Source organism: Hakea prostrata, chromosome 9, assembly GCF_041222555.1.
Source record: "Hakea prostrata isolate BN-2017 chromosome 9, UWA_Hpros_2, whole genome shotgun sequence".
NCBI classification, from domain to species: domain Eukaryota; kingdom Viridiplantae; phylum Streptophyta; class Magnoliopsida; order Proteales; family Proteaceae; genus Hakea; species Hakea prostrata.
In genome coordinates, this window is record NC_142608.1 from 1,730,001 (window position 1) to 1,751,785 (window position 21,785).

The 21,785-nt window shown below is 37.3% G+C and overlaps 1 protein-coding gene across 2 annotated transcripts in view; it reads right to left on the reverse strand.

Moving 5' to 3' along the window:
- LOC149003954 (binding protein) overlaps positions 1-21,087 on the reverse strand; it is a 38,358-nt gene extending 17,271 nt beyond the window's left edge. For both annotated transcript variants that reach the window (XM_089168681.1, XM_089168680.1), the window contains exons 1-20: positions 20,681-21,087; positions 15,494-15,697; positions 15,212-15,393; positions 13,115-13,241; positions 12,731-12,949; positions 11,885-12,101; positions 11,641-11,786; positions 11,373-11,527; positions 5,433-5,582; positions 5,261-5,309; positions 4,989-5,180; positions 4,712-4,894; positions 4,205-4,359; positions 3,994-4,120; positions 3,681-3,830; positions 3,520-3,576; positions 3,161-3,297; positions 2,888-3,005; positions 2,585-2,719; positions 2,145-2,344 (exon numbers count right to left, since the gene is read on the reverse strand). In XM_089168681.1, coding sequence (XP_089024807.1) covers positions 2,145-2,344; positions 2,585-2,719; positions 2,888-3,005; positions 3,161-3,297; positions 3,520-3,576; positions 3,681-3,830; positions 3,994-4,120; positions 4,205-4,359; positions 4,712-4,894; positions 4,989-5,180; positions 5,261-5,309; positions 5,433-5,582; positions 11,373-11,527; positions 11,641-11,786; positions 11,885-12,101; positions 12,731-12,949; positions 13,115-13,241; positions 15,212-15,393; positions 15,494-15,697; positions 20,681-20,773 — 2,996 coding nt within the window. In that variant the 5' untranslated portion in view covers positions 20,774-21,087. The remainder of the gene's footprint in view (positions 1-2,144; positions 2,345-2,584; positions 2,720-2,887; positions 3,006-3,160; positions 3,298-3,519; positions 3,577-3,680; positions 3,831-3,993; positions 4,121-4,204; positions 4,360-4,711; positions 4,895-4,988; positions 5,181-5,260; positions 5,310-5,432; positions 5,583-11,372; positions 11,528-11,640; positions 11,787-11,884; positions 12,102-12,730; positions 12,950-13,114; positions 13,242-15,211; positions 15,394-15,493; positions 15,698-20,680) is intronic.
- Positions 21,088-21,785: the final 698 nt, after the last annotated feature.

The following is a 21,785-nucleotide window of genomic DNA, read 5'->3' on the forward strand; positions in this document are numbered from 1 at the left end:
GAGACCAAGAAATTTCTCAAAATCTAAGGCCAATCAAGAGTAAAACCAAAGGAGCGTCTCAAACAGGACCAAATTGAGGCTAGGGCTTTTCCCTAAAGGAGGCGCGAGAAGGTGCAGGTGAAAAAGAGGTGTTCCCTTCTCTAAACCATTCCAACAAAGGATACAGTTAGTTCACTATGATGTGACGGCTAATAAGAAAAGCCTAGGTAGGAAGGCTAAGGTTTAGGCTTTCCAGACCTCGTACAATCTTGTTTTAAGGACAAGAGAACCTTTACAAAATCTTGATTCTAATCCAATCTTTTAAGGATGAGAGTGTCCTTGAACTTTAAGTCCAATATAGAGTCTTCATATAATCGAACTCCCAAAGATAAAAATAAAATAAAATAATGATATAAGTGTAACCTATCAAAGGGAGTGTCACAATACCCTTCGAGCGAGTTATAATTATACACAATGATATGAATGATAAGCAACGCACGAATGGTCTCCTTAACTTGCTTCTTTCTCTTGATGATGCTTAAGGAAGGATGCCTTGGTAATGGAGAGCAATTGAACTCGATGGGATTTGGATTTCTACGGAGACGGGTTGGTGGAGACAAGCAATAGTGAGAGGTTAATTTGCATCTTCTTAATTGTGTTTAAGACTGACATCAAGACCTCTATTCATAGTCAAAGTGTGGGGTTGATTTGAATCCCAACAGAAAGGAAACAACCATATTTTTCGTCTAACAGTTGACCCCTGCCACGTGACGACTGACCCAAACAACTAGCCATTGGACACTTAGTTGGTCTGAAGGTCGCTTGATGGTCAACCTGCAAACAACCATACTGTCGACCTTCAGGTTTGACGGTCGCAGCTGTCAAGCTCTGATTCTGACGGTTGATCAGACTAGTTCACCAGGTGGTCGACCTGCACTTCAACCGTCAGTTATTTTGGCCAATGTAAAAACAATTTACGAAACGTGCAATTGTCCTAATGTCTGACCCAATAGTAGCTCATGCATGTGTTCAAAATACAAAAATGTGAAAAAGCATTTATTGAAGTCCAGGGACGTCTTCGTAGGTCATTTTTTCTGTTTTAAGAAGTTTAATTAAGTTTTTATTTTTGTAAATCTGCCGGAAGATACCAGGGTCAGAAGTGGTGGTTTTTGTTAAGTTTTTCACCTGTATTCCCAAGTGTGTCAAAGACTCAAAGTTTTCTTGTCTTTCGCACGAGTGAATTGTCAGTGCATTTGTTATGCGTTTATGATCATCAAAATGGTAAGTGGTAAAAGGAGGGTCATTTTCCAACACAAACTACTTACAGACTCAAATATAAGGATTGATGTTTGAAGGGTATAAAGATCTACAGGGAAGATGCAGCATGTAAAGGAATGCAGGTGAATCCAAAGGTATGCAATAAGCAACAAAGAATTTTTCTGACAATCCATTGTTCCAATAGGTAATTATATCCCCTTATTGATAATATAAGAGCCACACCTTCCCTAGGCCTCAAAACACTCCACATGGATAAATGCAAGCATTTTGGGAATTCATTCAGTCAACAAGATGGGATTCTGTACAAATAAATGGAGACTACCCACCATCAACCTAAAGCTGTTCCACTCATTTCATGCAGCCTTCAGAGGACAACCTTTGGGAGTTGGTTGTTCTAACTTCTAAGATTCTTAAGACTAAATAATCTAAACATAGTCTTATGGTCAATTTAATACAAACTTTTTAAAAGACAACACCTAGGGAGGGGGGAAGAAATGGATTAACTGAATGAGTTTCTAGACCAGACCCTAGTGTTCCAAACAGACCCACACATACACAACCCCTCAACGCCACAATGGGATTTAATGTTCATACAGGCATAGGAACAGGTATTTTTATGTGAGCTTTATGTATGACAGCATCTTACAAGATTGCAGATAGCTGGATTGGGCCCTCAAATAGACAGCTTCATATTCCAATAAATTCCCCTTAGATATTTATCCATGATAGATAGCAATAATGATGATCATCATCAACATACACATACAAACGGAAAGCAAAAAGGGAGCAACTTAAAAGCAAGAACTAGATGTGTGTGTACACACGCGCGCACAATAAAATGGGGACATCAAAAGAAATGAGACAAACATAGATAACAACAGCAATACCTGTATATTGGTTCAAATGCTTTGACATCCTTGCACTCATCAATGTCAGGACATGAAGAATGATGTGCAAGGGCATGGACCAAAAATGGGAGAATGTATTCAGGATAAACCATCAAAGGGTTTCCGTCACAATGCATATATAATTGCCGTGCTCTTGCTTGATGACATATCTGAATAATTTCTATAAGGTTGTGCTTATCCTGCAGAATGAAGCATCAATAAATAGTGCACATGCAACAATGGAAAGGTTTCCCATTGATCCATCCTACTAAATTCTGTGAATTCAAATACAAAAACACTATACTGCACCTCATGTAGTAAGGTTTCCGGCTGTTGCTTGCAGGAAACTCACACCTCATGTGGCAGGAGTTGGGTTTGAGGGTCATAGACTCATAATGAAAGAAGTCATTCTATATACAAAAGAAAACTACAATTCTGACCTCTTTAAATTCAGGTGGTTGTGATCCAACTATGTTAAAGACAAAGGCACATGCATATTTTGCATCCAGAAGCCGATCTTTAATATATTGATGTACTTTGCCTAGGAATAATTTCTTCACTTGGGGGTAACCATCCTGCAAGTAAGAAATGCATCATGATGCACACTTGTGAAAATGCAAAAAAAAAATGAAGAATTGAAATAGCAATCATTCCCATAAATAAAAACCAGACAAATGTAAACTTTTTAAAAAAGTAACAAAAAATATAAAAAATCCAACAACATTTCAGCAGGAAAGCCCAACCTCCGATGTTCGTATGGTCAAGTGAAAGACATCAATTGGTATCTTTTGATCCCAGTTCTTTGATAAACGGAGAACTGCTTTTGCTGAAGCAAGCCTCATATGAGCCTTATCAACAGCACTGCAAGATAGAACATAATTTTCAAATAAACATTCTCCAAAAGAGAAATCTTAAAAATAAAAAACTATCCAAAAACAACCAACCCGTAAAGCTAGTGTCCTGTAATCCCTCTTCTTAGAGAAGTCCAGTGATTGTGACAGTTTTTTCAAACTTACCTGGATATTATATCTTTTGAAACCTCGCCGAAAGAAAGAATGTTTCTAAGAATTCCAACAAAGTTCTCAATCCCAGGATGCAAATGAGCATCTTTTACAGGTAAATAGCGCTTCACCAATGTTTTTAACCCAAAGATCTGTAGGGAAACAAAAAATTGTCCCAATGTCAAGGCTTTATTGTGACATATTATGAAAAGGAAAACCAAAAGAACCAATGAGGACCTCAGAATGTCCAAGATGGGAAAAAAGAAATTCAGCCTACACTTTTTATGAACTTTCATCACCATAATCACACAAATGTTACCAGCAGCAGTTACGAAACAAGTAAACAAAATACACCTACAAATACCCTTACAGACCTTCAAAGAACAGAGTTCGCTTCGTTCTTCCCAGCGGGCTCTAGCATTATCAGCTTTCTGAAATGACGAGAGATACTATGAAAAAATGCATTACAAATTTATAATAATCAAACAGTCAAAGAATGACAAAACACAAATCTCCGCAGAAGCAGAAGGAATACATCACTGCACTCCAAGATTTTGCTTGTTATGAACTCTACAATTTCACTTTCTCTGGTTTCAAAAACAGGCATTGCAGTCTGTGCTATACAACCCAAAGATTGTAGGACAGCAGGCAAATGCATTTTCTCGTCCAGCATATCAACAAGCCTCTGCAATCCATGTAAGATGCATTGGATCAAAACATAATAAAATTGTAAATACATACAAGTCATAGTTTAATGCATCAGTTCAAGTAAATAACACCACCCTCCAAAAAGCTACAATAGTACAAAATGCAAATAGAAGCAGAGATGATAATTTAACCCCACAGACCTTGTATAGAACAGATAGTGACATGAGGCCATCATCTTTTGTTATTGCTGCTAAAGCATGCACTGCATATTTGGCCTGCTTCCGACTACCTTCCAGACAAAGCCTCTCCAATATAAGATCCACTGAACTGCACTCAAAAAACCAAGACGATAAAAGCAATCCAATTTTTAGCATCTTTTAGCTAGCACTACCCAAATTTTGAATGTCATACCTGGAAGTGGCAGCCAATTGTTCTCGAATTGTTCCACCAGCCCTAGCCATGATATGCAACACACCTTCTTTAATCACCTCATTGTCATCTTTAAGAAGCCGCACCAAATCTTCTTCAGTACCGACGAATAAGGAAGGAGAGAAACGTGCCAGAACCTGAAATTTTCAAATTTTCAAAGTGCAAGAAAGTTTTGAAGGGAAATATAGTGCTTTGCTGATGAGCTACAAATGAAACCACCAAGAATTCCAGCGAACACCCAAGACACTTAAACTAATACAAGGCAATATGATTCCTAAATGAGAATTCATCCAATCACTGACCAACTACAATTTATAAAGTATATTTTGGGGCATGAATAATAAACGTAAACAACCACATCAAGTATTTGTTAAAAATCTTTGGAGGTCTTCAAATAGATAAGAATAAGGTGAAACTCTAAGGATAAAATGTAATCGCAGGAATTCAGAGATTAGCATGGAAAATGATCGAATAGGTAACACATTTTACCACTAGTAGATTCATGCATGAAAGAATATATTGAGCATCTTCAGCAGAATTTTGTCCAGAAGCCTCCAAAAGAATTTCTTTCACATGCTCCTTGTTGAATAGTAAATGAGAACATTTCACTGAGAGAGCACTCAGAAAATCATGAAGCCTGTGTTTTTCACCAAGGATCCTAAGCAAATCATCCTGCAAATAACAAGAACAAAGATCTCTAAATATTTTTTCTCCTTCAGAACCCATGCCCTGTCAAGGTAAGATTCAAGCCTAGAGGGAGCAATACCCGCGACATCCAAGCTTGTTGGAAACTAGTGCTGGGATCTAGTAGAGTCGTCAATATTTTCCAGATATTAGCATCTTTTAGCTGATCAAGAATTTGGAAACTCTCCTCAGCCTTTGCCTGGTCACTAAACCAGCGGGACATGATCCTAAAGCAAATGAAGATCTTCTTTTGAAACTCAGTGGTATCAGCATCCTGCACTTCATGTACGAAATCCTCTTGAGGGTTTCACAATTAAATTAGGACTATCAGAGCAACTTTTAGAATTTACAAACCTGACATGTTTGTCTAAGTGATAGATATTTCTGCATTTCTTGCTGTAACCTGCAATCCAAGATGAAATGACCTGAAAATTTGTGCAAACCTATCAAAAATATTTAGAAAAGGAAACGACAAAAGATCACTAAAACATAGAAATTTATGATGCCAAGTTAAGTATAAACAGACCTTTGCTTCTGCTCCAGTATCCTTTCAAGTGCCTTTACCTCAACTTTGTCAAACCCCGAGAATATTCTAACCCAATGCCTCACCTTTTTTTCGATAGAGAACTCGGAAGGAAATAAAGAGCCACATAGAATAACCTCAATTGTCTCTGATCTGCAGAAAGCAATTGAAATTTCAAACAATTTCCAAACCCCTATCTTCAGCAGCTACAGAGAAAAGCAGAGAATCACTGATAACTACTAATTACTACATGTATACATCTGGAGAATCATCAAAATAGATGTGTGGCTGGGGAGTTCCATTTTTACTAGAGTGCTACCTCAAAGCAAGCACAACTTCAGATTGGACGAGAAGTTTGAAATTGAGATTTAAGGCAAAAGTTCAATATTATCCAGGCAAAGCTCAACCCCATCATGCAAACCCCCCCCCCCCCCCCCCCCCCCCAAAAAAAAAAAAAAAAGAACAAAAGAAATATTAGCAAGACAAATTTATAGGTATGTGGCTTTGACACTGGAAGGGGAAAAAAAAAAAAAAAAAAAAAAAAAAAGGAAGAAGAAGAAGAAGTAATAACAATCTAGGCCAAGCAACACATACCCAAACGCGATTTTTTTTGCTGTTTTGTCGCCTTGTACACCTTATTGCCACCTAGACGCTAAAGCAACCGCCATTTTGACATTTTGTACATAATATTTTTTTTCTTAACTTTTTTTTTTAAATCAAATTTTCTACAAAGCCATATATAAATTTAATAGCTTAGTCATTTCAAAATCGAGAGATTTATATTTGTGGACAATGAATCATTAAATGGACAATGACTTGGAAATCGAAACAATGAGATCTACTAATTTATCGTGTTGGCCCTGTTAATACATAATCATTGTTATGATGCTTGATGAGATGAACTTATGTTTGTGTTCTTTTTCTAGATAATTTTTCATAATCATGACTCTTAAATGCTTTCTATTTTAGATGAATGTGACCATTGAAAGTTTGTTTAGCATATTATAGAAAGTAGTCGTATTAAAAAGTAGTATATAAGTAGTTGTATTGAAAATTTTTGACCCAACCGCTTTAGTCGCCTTATTGCCACCTAGGCACCGCTTCGTTGTCTAAGGAGCCCCAATCGCTTTGGTCACCTAGCCGCCTTGACAACCTTGGAGTGAGGCCCTATTGGTGTTAAATCCAACCTAGAAAGGATTATGCATGCCTGCAAATGCAATATAGCTTTAGTTTGAGGTTTCTTAAACCTATTCCATCCTACTCAGTTCGGTATTCAAGTAAGACAGTTTTCTCAAATCAGGTTGGGGCCAGTGAATTCCCAATGTTTATTTATAGATTAATGACCATAAAGATGCAAGATTATACAAGTGGGATACCAAACATATTTTAAAAAACAGCACTCTCCATATATGCTACACGTGTTTCTATGTGAGACTTGGTCTAGGCTGAACCAAAGCTCAAAACCCTAAACCAGCTCATTGGCCACATACACCTGCTTGTTCTGCCTGCAAATGACAGTCATGGGCCTCATGGCCACGGTTTTGACAACTGTGTCCTCATCACATTGCATCGGCTGGTCTACACTATCTCCAATCTCTTACTTAGGTGGTTCAGTGTGTTAAACTTTGTACTGCAGCTGTAAATCATCCTCCAGCATCCTGTCATAATAAACTAGAGGACACCTTGGGGGAACATGTGGAAAATTCTCAACAGGCATGGGATGCCAAAAAATTATGTTTCACCTTTGTAAGCTTCTACAATATTGAACTCATATTACAAGCTCTAAGATGATGGTTGCCTCCTCCAAGTTCTCATCTAGCCAGTCAATTCTTTTACAAATGCAAAGATTTATGGATGTATGATCCTCCCCAGAATCCGAGACTTTAGAATAACTCCAGGACAGTCGAATACTTAACATTTACCTAACAGACTTCTTTCATTGATATCGTTAATCATGAAGTAGCCCCCAACATTGACCATGTGGCATCTTTTCAACCAATTAATTAAGCTACTCTTACCAACGTGAACCCAGTAAGACCAATCATTATTAACTTCTTTGTCTCATGGATTCCTGAGTACATGTGGCACAATTCTACAAATGTGCATCAGCGCCTAGACAGTAGCTAGTTTCCAGGAGATCTGTTGTCTTTTCAGCCTTTAAGGCAGATTTTAAACCTGAATTTGACCTTCATTCCCAGATGCAAAGTACTATGTTATGCTCTGCACTCTGTACCCTTGGTGCATCTCATTAGAGTCATGTTCAAAGCCGTCTAGTGAGGACCAAGACATGCAAGCAAATGCTGATATCATTGTTGTTTCATGTGCCCTCATAGCTTGACCTTTTGGCATAAGTGATTGTAAAAAGTTAAAGCCGCAATTGGGTTCAATATGCCAGTGTTGACTCACACCAAGGTGCAACTCCTCATCCACAGCAACCTACAAACGAGAAGCCTCATCCACAACTTGAAGGCCAAAGAAAGCCTTCAAAGTAACAATTCCACATAACTCGCATTTCAGTTTAAATATCACAAGTGAAAACAAACACCAAACCCAAACTTCAATTTCTACACGAAAACTACATACATCAGGAGAACGATCCTTCCTAAGATGGATTTCCAGAGAGCAGAAGCCTTTTAATGAATAGAACAAGCTATACACACACACAAAGGACTAGCATACAAACCTAAGTGGCTGTTGATGAAATACTGGCCAAACATGGTCAGAAGCTCTCTTTTTTTCTCTCTAGAGATAGAAAACCATAAGCTCTTCACACAAGAGAAGGACTAATGAAAATGCTAGTTTAACTAAGAACCAACTCTACAGTAGGATTGATGTATGACAGTGGCACCAATTGAGTAATGGTTTCAGTAATAGCAAATAGCACTTAAATGAGTAATAACTAGGTAGCAGATCTCAGTCACAGAAATTGATTGGAATAAGAATGAACATTGATAAGTAGGATAGATGGATTGAGCCTCCCTCCTTTGTTCATAGGTTTCTCATCATGCTGCATCTTTACCGTGATCGAACAGGCCAAAAATCATATTTTCTCAATTGCTTTTGACTATTGTCTCTGGGCCCATGCTTCTTATTTATGATGACATCTAGTAACAATGTAAGACAACTTCTACAAATAAAAACCCCACTAATCAAGTACAAGATAAAATTTAGGGAAAATTTCAGGGACACTCCAAAATATACAGCAAAAATATATCAAATTGGCAAAAACGACCCAAAATGTCTCTTCAAATGGCAACCACCCCCTTTTCTGTCAGAATGGTAAATTGAATTAAAGGAAAAGACAAGTATATCCTTAGTAGTATTTTTGTACTAAAAATTAAAATTACAATTTTGTCTTATTCTATATATAACTTAGAAAGACCAATATATCCTTTTACCTTTTTTTTCTTCCCCATCAAAATCTCCGATTTCTTTATTACTCAAAAAAAATCTAGGATTTCTTTGTTACCAAAAGAAAATCTACGACTTCTACCTTCTTCTTTTTAACTACAAGAATCAAAATTGTATTTCATCAAAATACACAAGAATGAGATTGATTGTTCCTCTTCATTGCATCATCATTCCAGTGGAAAGAATTTCTACATTCTATCAAATCAAAGTAGGATAAAAGCTAAACAGAATTATTTTTCATCAATTTTCTTTGGATTCATTTCTTAATCTCGATCTCATGCAGGTTGCGAATCGTTATTCGCTTTACTAGGATACCCTGTCTTTATCTTTACCACGATTATTGTCCATTAACAGATCAAATCCAATTCTGAGCCTTCTCTGCTTGTACATTGCATTGGAAAAACTATATCTATTAAATATTATTTCATGATTGAAAATTTACTAAAAGGATGGCTAAACAATCCATTCGTTAATTAGAAAACAGAAGAGGTAAAGATCCTTTGATAGATTGTGAAGAGGTAAAAATCGATTACCAAAAGGAAACTAAATCACTTCAGAAAATGAACACATTAATTAGAAAGAAAGAAACCAAATTAGATTAGGAAACTAAATCCATCGAGCTTATCTATTTCAATGGAAGATGCGATAGCCCAATTCTCTCTTCTTTTGATTGCAGTTGTTGAAAATGGCAGTCTTCTGATGGGTACCCTCCTCTTCCTCATTCCCGCCGGAACAATTTCAGCTAGAATTTTATTTTTATTTTTTTGGGGGGTAAAATGAAGAAGATGCTATTAATTGGGATTTATTGAATTAGGACTAAAATTCCAGTAAAAGCAACATCATAAAATTATTAAAAAATTGAGACAAGTGGTTAAGGGTAATATTGTAAAGTCACAAAACACTGAGGACAATTTAGGAATTATGAATTATCTAACCATGACTTAACGGAGTATACCATTGTGCCATTTTAAGAGACATTTTGAGATCACACACAAAATATATCAAATTGGCAGACACCAGCTGAAATTTCCCCTAAAATTTAAACAAAATAACTAGCCCTAGACAGTTTCCATTTTAGATTACACAAAAGCAATCTATCAACTAACAAAATATTTAAAATCTCACCTAAATCCAGGACTCATAAAACGGTCAAATCATTTTCCATGCATTGGTAATGTATCTTCAAAGTTATTACCATCCAGCTGGCTTTAGACCCACACAGAATCCAGAACTGAACTCCCTAGCAAACAGCCTGCGCTTTTTTCTTTTCTTTCTTCTTCTTCTTCTTTTTTTTTTTTTTTTTTTTTTTTTTTTTTTTTTACCATAAGCTATTTTCTCCCAGAAGAAATTTTTATACAGCCACACAATCAGGAAAATTATTTTTTCTTTAAAGCTTGTCAATTTCCCCAGATAATTTGTTTGTTTATCCCTGTTACATGTAAGCAATATTTATTTGTCCATGCTATATCTACGGACTTGAGAAACCCAGAATATGGTCAAATGCAGACCTGATTTTGATCCCCATTGTTGCATGTTGCACCAATTACCAAAAATACATACAACTAAGCATTCAAGTGCTAAACAAACCTAAAAGTGGATCCGTTTACAAGCAGGAAAGGGCCAAAAAAAGGTAAATACAGAAGGAAGAAGAAAACAGGATCATTGAAATACCGTAGGCATTATAAATTACCAATCTGAAGAGGTAGAAGAGGGACATGGTTTTCTTTATGCCTGGATGTTCAGGTTATAAGTGAGGTTTAGAGTGATTAATTGAAAATATGAAGCAACACAGTACGTGAGAGAAAACAGAGATAACCAGGTAATATAAGCCTTAGGACTTCATGCAAGGTATAGGTAGCACCCTATCTAATAAGGATCAACCACAAAAGCATCATCATAGAGCAACAACAAAACAACAGTTCATCAAGTGAATAAAATTCATCTACATACCAAGCCGCTTTTTAAGCAACAATGAGTTTTTAAAATGAAGACCCCTCACCCTACCAAATCCCAAACATATGTTGAGTCCTAGAATGACAAGAAAAAACAATATATAGGATCTCCTAAACTACCAACCTTCTGTATAAGCCAAAACTGCAACCATCCTATGATTCTTGAACCAAGAATAAAACCAAAAATCACCCTTCCAAGACAGCATTGAATTGCAGATCTTGGTCTTGTTGAAGTTCTACCCCAAACCCCCCCCCCCCCCCCCAAATAGCACCAAAAACCTGCCAGTAGAGGAAAATGGACCATTCAACACAGCAACAACATATATGAAGGAAGAAGGCCCAAACTATATCTACCAACGAAAAACCAGAGAGCCGATGGTGAAGTGACGCCGCTCAGATGGAACCATGCTCTCACCCTAAATTTTCATGCGTGTGTTCTTTGGGAATAGCTCAAAGCAAATGTACTTAAGCAAATTTAACAGACATAAAAAGCTTCTACCAGCATAATGCCCATACATGAAACCCCAAAAGCTTACAACATAGTAAAAACTGTGTGACTAGCATTGCGGAAGTATGTTACCTGAAATCTTTGTCAAAGAAACATCTCAGTATCTTCCCAGGAAGCCAATCATATTCATTGGAGATGCTGGAGCCATCAGAAGATTCAGAACATTTCAAGCAGTATAATCTGTAAATCTCAGCTAATCTTTCCATTGCATATCTTTTAACAAGAGTCTGAAAATATAGTTAACAGAACAGAGTTATTCATTGAAACACATACAACATGTGCATAGACATATGAGGGTTGCCCCACACACACACACACAGAGAGGGAAGTAAAAAAGTACAGATTTGTCCCGAAGCCGCTCCGCAACAAGTCTAATAGTTTCAACTGGAATAGAATTCAATGTATGACAAGCTACATCACAAACTGCAGCGACAACTTGCTTCCGAACATTTTCATCATAATCTAACAGCCGATCAGAAAGGGCAGCTACAAAATGTTCAACCACCTCAAAGGTCAATATATTTGTCCTACACTGCCAACCATCCTAAAGAGAGTAATATGTACCACTTGAAAACCTTCCTTACCTATGATTTGAGAGGCTTCAGGTCTGAAAGAATCGGATAGCAGGCAGCTTTTAACATGTCCAATAACAGATATTCGAACCTCTAGCACTCTATCAGTCAACCTCTTAAGAAATTCAGAAAATAGTGGCTGAAATGCTTCAGTGATAACAGAATCTGGTAGAGCAAAAAGGTCTCCAAGTAACCTCACTGCCTTGAGACGAGTATCAGCCTGATCTGTCTGCAGATGCAGAAACTTAGGAAGTAAGAACCCTCAAATCCAACCTCTATTTAATTTACTTAATGCTGGACAACGGGATTGGGAAGGGATCAAACCTTCAAAGATTTTATTATATTTCGGAAGCTACAGAGAAACAAAGCACTTTATTTGAATTTGATGAAAACAAAAAAGTTTGGAGCTGAAATTTCAGTGAACGCTATAAACTTTCTCTAAACAATATTCCATAAGAAACCATCAGAGCTTCTTAAAAGGCCAAACCACGCAAACATATTAATCCTTTTCCCCAGGTTTCAACTGTATAATCCCTACCTATTTAAATGAACACTGGATTCAAGCTGGGGTATTGCCAATCTTAACCTCATCCCATCCCAAAACAGTGTTTTTTTACTTTCTTGGGGATGAGGAGAGGGATTCCTGTACTTCCATGAATCTGCAAATATTGGTGAAATTCATGATGGCATTTTCATACCTGATCGATGCAGATCTGAGAAACATACATAACACAATTTTCCAGATCAACTCCAAGGAAGTACCAACGTTTTTCTAAGAATTCATTGAATACTAACTGCAACACTAAAAGGGAAAAAAAGGAAGGACAAAAAGAAGGAAACTAGCAAGGGTTTAGTTACCAATAGCTCTCCTGTAAGGTATGGGATTATTCCAGAGAGGATTTGAGGAGCACAACGATAAAGATCATAGACAACTTCGTGATAGTCAAGTTGACTACTCAAAGAACTCTTATCTCCTGACATTGACGATATAAGAAACTGCTTTATGCCAGGTTCAATTTTTCCTGCACAATGTTCTATAACATTCATAGCAAGCCTCCGAGCAGCCATAGAAACACCCTAGCATCACAAATACCACAAGATCAACTGTGTAAAAAAAGTTGCAGTAAACACTTAAGTCTTAAACATGAAAGAAAAAGAAAGACTATTATGAGCCACTGGCAGTCCACCTAAGCAATGATCAGAGGAAAAGGAGCATTATCAGCTAACCTAGCAGATACTCACATTTTTTTCCCGACCTAAAACTGACAACAGAACAAGTAACAGATTCTCCTGGACATCTTCACTCTCTTCTATCAGAAGAACCATAATTTTCTGCATTGACGTTAATACACTTTCTGGATGGTCATCACTGCACATATCAAAATATCAATAAGAATGGTGAACAGAAAGACAACACAACCACAGAACCTGCTGGAAGGGTGCATTCAAACAGCTAAATGACATCTCATCATCAATAATAAAGAGGGTTGAAAGAAAGTAAAGAATGAAGTAAAACTCTTAAAAAGAAACCAAACCAACTCCTGGTATCAACTAACAAGTCAAACCACATTAACTGTCAACCTTGGTTCTTCCAATAAATATTCTATAGAAATCCAAAAAGCCCAAAAAAATTTATGATGATATGACAGATCCAGTAAGGATACTCCTGCTGGAAGCCCAAGTACAACCAATATCAAATCGACCACCAGCAACAAAATTTAATTTATCGGCCATTTTACCCCCCCAAAAAAAAAGTGGTAACATGTACTCATGTAGGCCCCATTTTGTCCCTAAAGCCTCAACCATACATCACCAACATTTTAGAACAGCAAAGGAGAGCAATCTAGGCAGAGACCATGATTCTGACTTACGATCCACCATTAAGAGCAGCTTGCTTCCATGTATTTTAGCATGAGACATCGATAGCAAAATCAATAAGCGAATAAAATAACCAACTCTAGGGAGGATTCTTTTCAAATATAGAAGATATAATTGATTCCAACACCTTCACATACACTATCATTTTGATATTCTTTTTATCAATAAAAATAAATAAATAAATAATAAAAAAGAATGCAGTCTTAACATATTGAGACACCAAACATTTCTTGGTTCTCCATCTCTACATGCAGTATTCCATATAGAAGTAAGCAATTGTGTAAGCAATTGCAAATTGTAGGATTAAACTCAACTAAACTGTAGGAACAGCATATTTTTTCCCAGTAAATCCATATCTTCATCATCTAGAAGTGAGAGTTCAGTTTTCGGTCATAAGAGCCACTCTTAGCCTGGTGGTGAAGTCTACATCTGCTTATAGCAGAAAGCTAGCATCAAGTCCTGCCTTACCTTATGAGAGTCCCAGTTTCGGGCTTATTGTGCAAGGCTTTCCTTGCAATTAAAAAAATTATAAAAAAAAATCGTGTGATCATGCAGGAAAGCAAAAGTAAATCTAATAAAAATATTCACACCATTAAAATTAAGAAATTTACAAGACCAGCAACCGGAATCAATTCACAACCATATTTCAGCACCTACTCAACGATAAGGTGACTTAAACCAAGAGATCCATCGAACCACCTTGTATCCTTACACAAGGAAAAGGAGAGCAGAATAGCCTAGAATATACTTTTATCTGCAGTCCTCAAAATTACAAAGGCAGGTTTTCACGTTCTTCAATTTGAATGCTGAAATTACTTATTTCAGCTTTTTGACCACATACTGTAGTACATCCCAAAATATATCAATCCAAATCACTAATAATAGAACCAGTTATAATAGTTTTTTATCCCTACAGATAAAACATATACACTTCGAATCAGCAGTAAGCCCAAGAAGATCACCAGCAAAGTCAAGCAAAAATTAGATCCCCCGTAGCATCATTTTGTAGTGAGTATGTGATGATGGACTGAAGAATTAAATAAGAAACAGAATCAGAAGCTATAACGTCCAAAAAATGCCTAACGAAATCTAAACCCTAATCTTGCACATTATTTTACTTACCAAAAAAAAAAAAAGGACTGAACATTCAAATTGTAACTTTATAACCGCTACAATAAAGTTTTTACTAAGAAGCTCAAGAAATGGTGGCTGCATGACTGAAAACCGATGTCTTTAAGTACAAAGTCACACATAATACAAATGTGCCTCTCCTATCGCTTTTTATGTAGAGCACTCTAAGGGATTTCAGAAGAATTTAATCATGCAGAAATCAAGAACATAAGTATAATATTATCCTGATAATGAGAATTACATACGAAAGTGCAAATGATGAAGAATCCATTTCAAACACAACAGATGCAAATCTTGAATTAGTTAAGTCGTATGATTAACCAAGCCCACCTGGCAACAGCAAAGAACGTCCTGAACATTTCATTCACTAATTCATCACATTCAAGATCCAACATGACAACACATGACCGATATCTTGCAAGAGTCTCCAAGATGACTACTCTCCTCCCAAATGATGGACCATTAGTGTCACCCAATCCACTGAAAGTCCCAACAATCAAACTGAAGATGTCCTGCAAAACAGAATTCAATGCAATCAGGTTTAGTGCACATACAACCTAGAATGTGATCCATTCACATCAGTAAAAGCCCAATTGCAAGAAACAAACATACCCTTAGAACGTCATCACTATAGGGAGCCTCAGGGGCAGTAATTCGAGTTATCTCACAAATGCAGGTTGCCACTAGAAGTTTGACATCTCTATCTTGATGCTTCAGCAATTCAGGCTTGACAATAGCATTCAGACAAGGCTGCATTGACTCCAACATTGGCGGCAATGGTGATTGATCCAACTCCGAGAGACAACTCGCAGCTTGCTGCATGTTCCCAAAAAAAAATGCTTATAAACTATACACAGGATATGAGCTCATATTGTGCCAGAGTAGTTGACAACAATTAATTTTTCCCCCAAAAAAAAACAATTGGCAAACAGCAAATATAGGGCATAATAGGTTCCAAGCGAACGAGAAATTGGCTTCAGCAAATAAAATTTAATTTAAAAAGTAATAAACATCAAAGCTTGCTTCTGAACCACAATCCAGCAAGTTCCTGTTCTAAAACACAAAGGAAAATGCAATGGTTAACATAGAAAATATCAGAAGCATATAGAAGAAGCCCATGCATGGCTTAGGCCTGTATCCAGTATGACATCGAATAAAGCTGATTGAAAGGCAAGCATCCATGTAGCCCGCCCCATTTAGTTGGGTAAAGTTGAGTTGTTGTTGTTGTTGTTCTTGTACTGAAGAAGCCTATGCTGGGATGTAATAATATCTCAAGAAACTCATGTTGAACCTAAGGCCATATAACTAATTAAGTTTTCAATTTGATTGAAATAGCATGTTTCACAATATTAGCAGGTTTATTTCCCATAAAAATGAAATCAAGATCAGCAGAAAATTATATAAGAAAGAAAGAGGCTCTATTGCATCTATGGAGAATGTATAACCAGTCGTATAATACAGAAAGACCCCTCAAAATTCAAGGTTCCAACTGAAGTCCCTAAATTTTTATATTTAATTTCTACATATGGCATGGACAAGCAAGTCTTGAGTATCCTACCACAAATTTGACAATACTAACCAATACATATCATATGTTTAAGGTACCAATACAATTCCTAAAATATAATTGGCATTAGTACAGGTAAGAAACCTTAACCTTTATGTATAATCAATTAACACACTTGTCCATTGCACTTTTTCCTGGTACTAGTTCTAGGAATGGAATATAAGTAACTTCCTACATCTCACATAAAGGAAACAAGTATATACAAAGCAAGCAAAAGTGCCTTCAGAGTAGCTTTGAAGGATACATAAACAGGATTGAACCAATCAATCAGAATTTATTCTTCTTACAAACTTGATAGAGAAAATCCATGATCCAGTAACCAATTTCAAGTAATTGAACCTTTTGACACAATTGACATAATAACTTCTACGTGAGTGATGATGGAAAAGAAAAAGAAAGGTACAGTCTGACTAGCATCACTTAATACCACAGGTAACAACCAAAATGTAGTTAAAATGCTTCAATAAGAATGTTTTATCGAAAACATGGGAAAGACAAGGAAAGAATTGGTTTCAACCTATAGCCTAGAAGGAATTGGAAGGGGCCATACAAAACTATCCTAAAACATATAACCCAACCTGGTCTATAAATCTATTTTAACTATCAGCAAACCCCAAGAATTTTAGGCAGAATGGGGTTCTTAATTCTTTCTACTTCGCAAGGTATAACATCAGATCGGGAAGCTTGACTAGAAAGAATTGGAGGAGAAATCCTATTATATACAGTGATCCCACTTATATATGAATTAAATCCATAACTCGAGAGGAGTCAGGAGAGAAGGACAGAAACCAGGAGGAGGGAGGGGGAGAGGAAAGGAAGTTGCCTAATATCACCCTTCCTCCATTACCAAATGTATCTTAATTGTATCTTCATCTCTCAATAAAATATGACAAGTCTCTTAACAGCACCCTTTTCATTGTGATACCTGTTACCAGTACCATAACCAGAGGTAAGTATTAAAGCAAGCAATATAATTGCAAGCCTAAGAAGAACCTGGTTAATGTAGATCAAGTGACTTTCCACCACAATTATTCACATTGAACCAAGCCCAAACCCAAGCCTAATGGGCTTTATGCTTCATTGAGGGCTATATTTTTGTGTTTTCAATTGTAATGGACCTATCATGAAAGCCCAAAAGTCAGGGGTATGTGGGCCACATGAACTCAACTAGATAGTTGTATCTAGTCCTTCAAAGTCTTGAGCATACAAATAGGTTGAATTCTAGTCCTTCAGGTCAATTAGGGGCTTAGTTCTTTGCATCCCAGGTCTGAATGTCAATGAACAGTAGCTAAACCTCATTCAAAATACTCTGAAATCCTTGCAGCTAGGGCTGGGTTCAGCTTTCAAAACTTGGGTAATGAAAGGAGGGATTTAGGTTTAGGGTCGGCCAAGGGGGAAAAACTACTGAATCTAATTCTGTTTTTGCAACTTTGTAATTTCAGAGTTGATCCTAAGAAGTTAGGGTTTAGAAAACAGGTCTCCTAGTTGGTTCAGGATTCTTGAGGTATTGGCTAGGGTTAGGGAATGAAGTCAACAAAGATTAAGACAGTGTAGAAGAGGATATTCCTAAAAGGGTTTGGAATGAAGTCAACAAAGATAAAGACAGTGTAGAAGAGGATATTCCTAAAAGGGTTTGGGGTTTGGGGTTTGGGGTTTGGGGTTTGGGGTTTGGGGTTTGGGGTTTGGGGTTTGGGGTTTGGGGTTTGGGGTTTGGGGTTTGGGGTTTGGGGTTTGGGGTTTGCGGTTTGGGGTTTGGGGTTTGGTAGAGGGGTTAGGGAGATATGGATGTTTAAGTAACTAGGGTCTAGGGTTTCTAAAGGAAGAAGATGAATTGCAGAAAAATTCTAAACAAATGGAATGAAAGGTTAATAAATGAAATTTAGGAATAAGGTTGGGGAGAAGTGCAATCCTATAGGGGGAAGGACAGGATGAATGGGTTGGGAATCTCAGGTTTGAGAAGGGGTGGGAAACTATGAGGCCGCAAGATGGAGGGGGAGGAGATGGGGCGCAAGGGTTGGGTGGGGTATTAGGGTTGGGTAAGGGGTAGTGCGTGGGGTCAGATGGGGAAGATCATCCTTCAAACAGTTTCTGAACTTTGATGAATTTTCTAACTGCCACAAGCTTGAAGAAGATGAAGAACTTGAATTTGCAGAATTTTGAAGAAAACTTGTAACCCTCAAAAACCCAGGTCGCAGGCTTTGTTCCTATGACTCCAAGTCTGATTTTCTATTCAATATTCAAAACTGATTTGTTACAATGAGGTGGGGGCTATTTATAGCCTTACAATTGAGGGAACCAACTAAGGGCTCCTATTTGGATTAGGATTCCCTTTACAATCTAACAACTTAAAAAGGACTCAGAAGTCAGAACAACTAGAAAAGGAGTCTTTTAAAGAACTCCAGAACAAAGGCAACTTGTAAAATAAAAAATTTTAAAAAAGCCAACTACCAAAAGGAATCCTACTTGAAAACTGAATTCCAACAATGACTCCTAGTCAGAATATGACTCTAACCACTAGTCCAACTGAAAAACAAAATGTATATCTAGGACCCTAAAATTTTTCTGGGTTTAACTGGACCCTTTTGGGCCCCAAAGGAGGTTGGGAAATGACCAAATTGTGAATCTGAAGATTCGGCCGGCCCATTGGTGCACCCCTCGGGCCCTGTTTTGGGTCCACATTCAGAGGGATCCTATACCCTCTAATTCTGCTTACATCACTTCCCCTTCAATAGCAGTTTCAGCCAAATTGTACAGCTGATTTGTCTTGTGGGCTGTAAGTTACCCTTTTCCTTCAACAGTTTCGAATTTACTTTCTTGACCTTTTGCACGACATCAAACCATGAATTCCTTTTGGCATCTTGAAGTTATAAGTAGCATACCAATCGCTTCCAACAACAGGAACTGTAGCCCCATCTGTGGTTAAATCAGCCATAACTGCTGGCTTTATTGTTTTTAGCAACCATTGTTCAAGCCACCATTTGATGGATATAACTCAAGAATGTATCTGAGACCTATTGTTGATATCATTTTTGAAGCACTCTACCCTATGGTTTGAAAGCTATACACAGTTACCAAATCTGACAGCACGGTGCCAAAAACCATAGACTTGCAGCTGTTGTCAACCCAACTATTAGACTGTGATAATTATCTGGGGATATAGTATTGTTGCTGTGCCCTACAATAATCTCTACATCTCATCCACCCATTCATACTGCTGTTACAACACACCATCCACCCACTCCCCCACCCCCTTTTCCAAAGGGCACTGGATAAGTGGATAATGGATAGGGAAATCCAGCAGCCTCGCAACATCTAATTGGTGTTCCAGACAATCTGCTGTCCAGAATGCAGCTCACCCATCTAGACCAAAAAAATAAACATTTTATTCAAGAAACCACTCTAATTCATAGAGGATCATTTACTTGAAAAGTTACATTGAACACAATCATGGCACCTCAAATGACTTTCTTGTAGCTTATCATGTATTGAAGAACTCCTATATCAGCTCTAATACGATCATGCATTACTTTATCCGTCCTAATTTTTCTGCACATCCATATCAACATCCACATCTCCACTACACGATGTTATTTTTTTGTGTATAAAAATACATCATTGCCAGCGTATGAAATTTTGCTTCAGTGGAAATTTTAAAAAATTCAAAAGCCTAGAGTTACAGCTAGGATCCTTTACGCTAAGTTCAGAGGCTAGAGCTTATTAGTTCCTCCATAACCTTAATTAGCTGACTTCAATTTATTACTTTCTCCAATTAGAAAAGAACAAACACTAGCAGCCCTCAAAGGAAACAATTCTATGAAAACAATTAAAACTATACTCAAAGACGCTTCAAAAAAAAAAAAACAAATTGGGAAAAGAAAGAAAAAAAACCCACCATTACCCAGTAGAAGACCAACTAGCAAGTTCCAAAACACACACGCAAACGCGCGCGCAGGGGTAACAAACTTAATTCAGTCGAATTCATTGGAGATTCCCAACAACCAAAAAGCAAAGCAGGAAGCTTTATCCCTAAGAAAGGAAGAACGCCTAAATTTGCTAACAAGGTATATTAACTAGAGTTGAACATGAGACCACACACAAAGCGCTAGGGCGACACTACCTATGCAGAAGTAAGATTAAAAAAAAAAAAGAATAGGAAGAAAGAATTAAGCTCAGGAAAAATCTTCAAGTAAATTGACTGTTCAAACAAATGTACACGGAGAAGAAATGCCAACCTTCAAAAGTTTAATTAACGCATCTTTCGAAGACGGAGGATTCTCCAGCTTAGATCCGACATCCTTCAGCTGCTGCTGGAGCTTCTGTGCCATTCTCGCAGCAACGTAACAAGAACGAAACTAGAGATTTCTCACGAGGCCATCTTATCGAAGTTAAACGCAGCAACGCTCAGAGAAGCTTTTGAGAGGTGGGACCTGGGGCCGAAATTCGCAGGCTTCGGACGAACAGGCTAAACAAACTCGAAATGAGCTCGAAATAAGGTAAGATTAAAATGAAATTTACTAAGAGAGAAAGATTTTAATCCCTGAAATCTCGGTTTCTGGTTTCTGAACAGCAACAGCGGCCAGGCGTCAGGAACTCAGGAGTGAGGTGCACATACTCGTACTCGTAGGGCATTTAGTTCGTTTATGGATTATGTCCATATGAGGACAAGCTCAACACATGACTCTTATCGGATTTTGCACATAACTACTCTATTTTACCTAATATTACAGAGAAAAGCTTTTAGTTTTCAAAATGTAGTCAGAAGACTCAGAATCTATTAAATACTCCTCCCTCACGTGTCTCGTGTTTCTTGCCTCTTACGGGAAATGAAACCCAACGTGACGAGTCGAAATCGGGAATCGGCCTAACGATTCTTGAACCCTAGTTCCTCTTTTTTTTTCTTCTTGTTTTTGAATAAAAGATATATTCATTGCAAACTCGAGTTAGTACAATTACATAAATTCAGAAGCCAAGCATTTGGTAACTGCCAAACTTTTAGCAACTCAAACAAAAAGCAACTTTTGATGAGGAATTTATCATAAGGTTGGACTTCCTTGAAACAAAATTAAAACAAATAAGGTCAATAGTATTTTTCAGCTGCATGATATTTGATGTCACCAGATTCGAGTAGAAATTTGAATAGGAATTCGGATTTATCTGCTAAATCAAGTCATTTTAATCGAACTTGCCACTAAACACGAAGCATGAATTCTAACAGCCTACAATAAACCCTCTCTAATTGCAAGAGCTTCTATAGTAATAATTGAGTTGCATATTGTTCTAATAGTGAAGGTTATAACTATATTTCCTTTAGAGTTTTTAGTCACAATACCAAACCCT